Source organism: Amphimedon queenslandica, unplaced genomic scaffold (genome assembly GCF_000090795.2).
Source record: "Amphimedon queenslandica unplaced genomic scaffold, v1.1 AMPQUscaffold_10650, whole genome shotgun sequence".
In the NCBI taxonomy this organism is placed as follows: Eukaryota; Metazoa; Porifera; class Demospongiae; order Haplosclerida; family Niphatidae; genus Amphimedon; species Amphimedon queenslandica.
In genome coordinates, this window is record NW_003549095.1 from 3,514 (window position 1) to 5,254 (window position 1,741).

The following is a 1,741-nucleotide window of genomic DNA, read 5'->3' on the forward strand; positions in this document are numbered from 1 at the left end:
AAGCAATGAATCACAAATATTTAATGGTGTGGCCCAGCGTGCATCCTCCATATTGACAGCTTGAATTTTATACCTGGTATTATTATTGTGGATATTATTGTATAATTATTACAATACAGAAAAATAGATAAGAGAGGGAATGCATAGAGATAGAGGGCAGAACAGTTGCAATTATCCTTAATAGGCATGCATGGTCAGATCATGGTCATTGAGTTAGGGTGAGCAGTGGCGTATCTAGAAATTGGAAAAGGGGGGTGCTGAGGGCGCGTGAAGCGCGCCGCAATTTGGGCCACACCCCCTTTTTACGGCAGTAAAACGGCGTTTTCCTTCATTTTCGTAAATCACGGGTGTGGTCAAGATAATTTCAAGCATACTGGTACTTCTGACGACTTCTGATTGCTCCTTAAAGCACTGGAAACTGCTGAAATCATGATCAGGGGGCTAAATAACTTTATTAAGAGGCTTGGTAGTGATGCAAGAGTCCAGGATTTGAGTAATTTTTTCTGAGCCCAGCCATGAGGGGGGTGCTCAAGCCCCCTCAGCCCCCCCTTGGATACGCTAGTGGTGAGGTCACTTAGGTGAGTTGTGTATGATTATCTCTGCATATAGGTATTCTCAGGATTACATCATCCATAACTCAATATTGTTACACAGTACCACTCATGAATAATATACAGAGCTGTGTACAAATGTTCCTATCTGTATAACTATATTTATAGACCATTGTGACAGGAACTCTGCATGGGTTTATTAGAATTACAGCATATTCATTTGTTTATCTGTATGTCACACCACTCATGTGATTTTTATAATAATATTCATAAAGCTACAATACATGATGCTGAGCTGTCAGTACATACTAATTTTCCTATCACTATAATGAGATTTACTATTGAGACCCAAACAGTGCAGAAACATAATTCATTAGTATCAGATGACACAGTCAAGACTTGTCCCAACAATGATCAATAGAATACAATGAGATGCCTTTTCTAGCACTCACATACATAGACATGTTTAAAAGCAAAAACCATCCTTTAATATGCAAAGAATGCTGCATGGAAAGGGTAATGTATGTAATGTATATCTGTATGGTTACAGAATTCACCGTAGTAGCAGTCACAGTCTGTCAGTAACCTATTCATGAACAAAAAGTCATGCAAATAATTGCACCCATATTGGTGAAAACTTCAGGCAGGAATGTAATGTATATCAATCTACTGTATGTACATATTCAATTATTTTTAGAATGACTGTTTATTGAGGACTACATGGCAGCTACTATTGTAATTAATTTGTGTGGGGAGGAAACACTGATGCAGTTATATACAGAATACTATATAGAGTTTTTCTGTCAATTTTGGTCTCATTTTCTGTCTTATTTTGATTCACACAATCCATGCACCCTTTGCCTCATTTTTCTCTATTTTCTAAGTGTCATTTTCTCAATCCTGCACCTTCAACCCTCAAATTATTTTATTTATTTATTTACTTATTGTTATAATAGCATATGTACTAATCTTAGGGTACCCAGCAGTAGTCCTATAGCCCCTCAAGACACTATCATCACTCTGTATTATACATGCATGTTTGAGTCTTGTAAAATAAATAAATTAATTAATGAATTAATAAATAAATATACCTAGGCCTGCAAAAATATTTTTTAAAGCTTTTAGTTTATCATAATAAAAATCATTTAAGTAATAATTGTCATTCTGACATGTATCACATGATTCTTATG

General features: G+C 35.7%; 2 protein-coding genes across 2 annotated transcripts in view; both read right to left on the minus strand.

Moving 5' to 3' along the window:
- The window catches only part of LOC109589983 (fatty acyl-CoA reductase 1-like), a 4,421-nt gene extending 3,406 nt beyond the window's left edge, over window positions 1–1,015 (minus strand). Inside the window, exon 1 of the mRNA XM_020005949.1 lies at window positions 1,004–1,015. Coding sequence (XP_019861508.1) covers window positions 1,004–1,015 — 12 coding nt within the window. The remainder of the gene's footprint in view (window positions 1–1,003) is intronic.
- The window catches only part of LOC109589984 (lipoprotein NlpI-like), a 3,326-nt gene continuing 2,137 nt past the window's right edge, over window positions 553–1,741 (minus strand). The window contains exon 8 of the mRNA XM_020005950.1: window positions 553–1,137. Within this exon, the coding sequence (XP_019861509.1) occupies window positions 1,038–1,137 (100 nt within the window). The 3' untranslated portion in view covers window positions 553–1,037. The remainder of the gene's footprint in view (window positions 1,138–1,741) is intronic.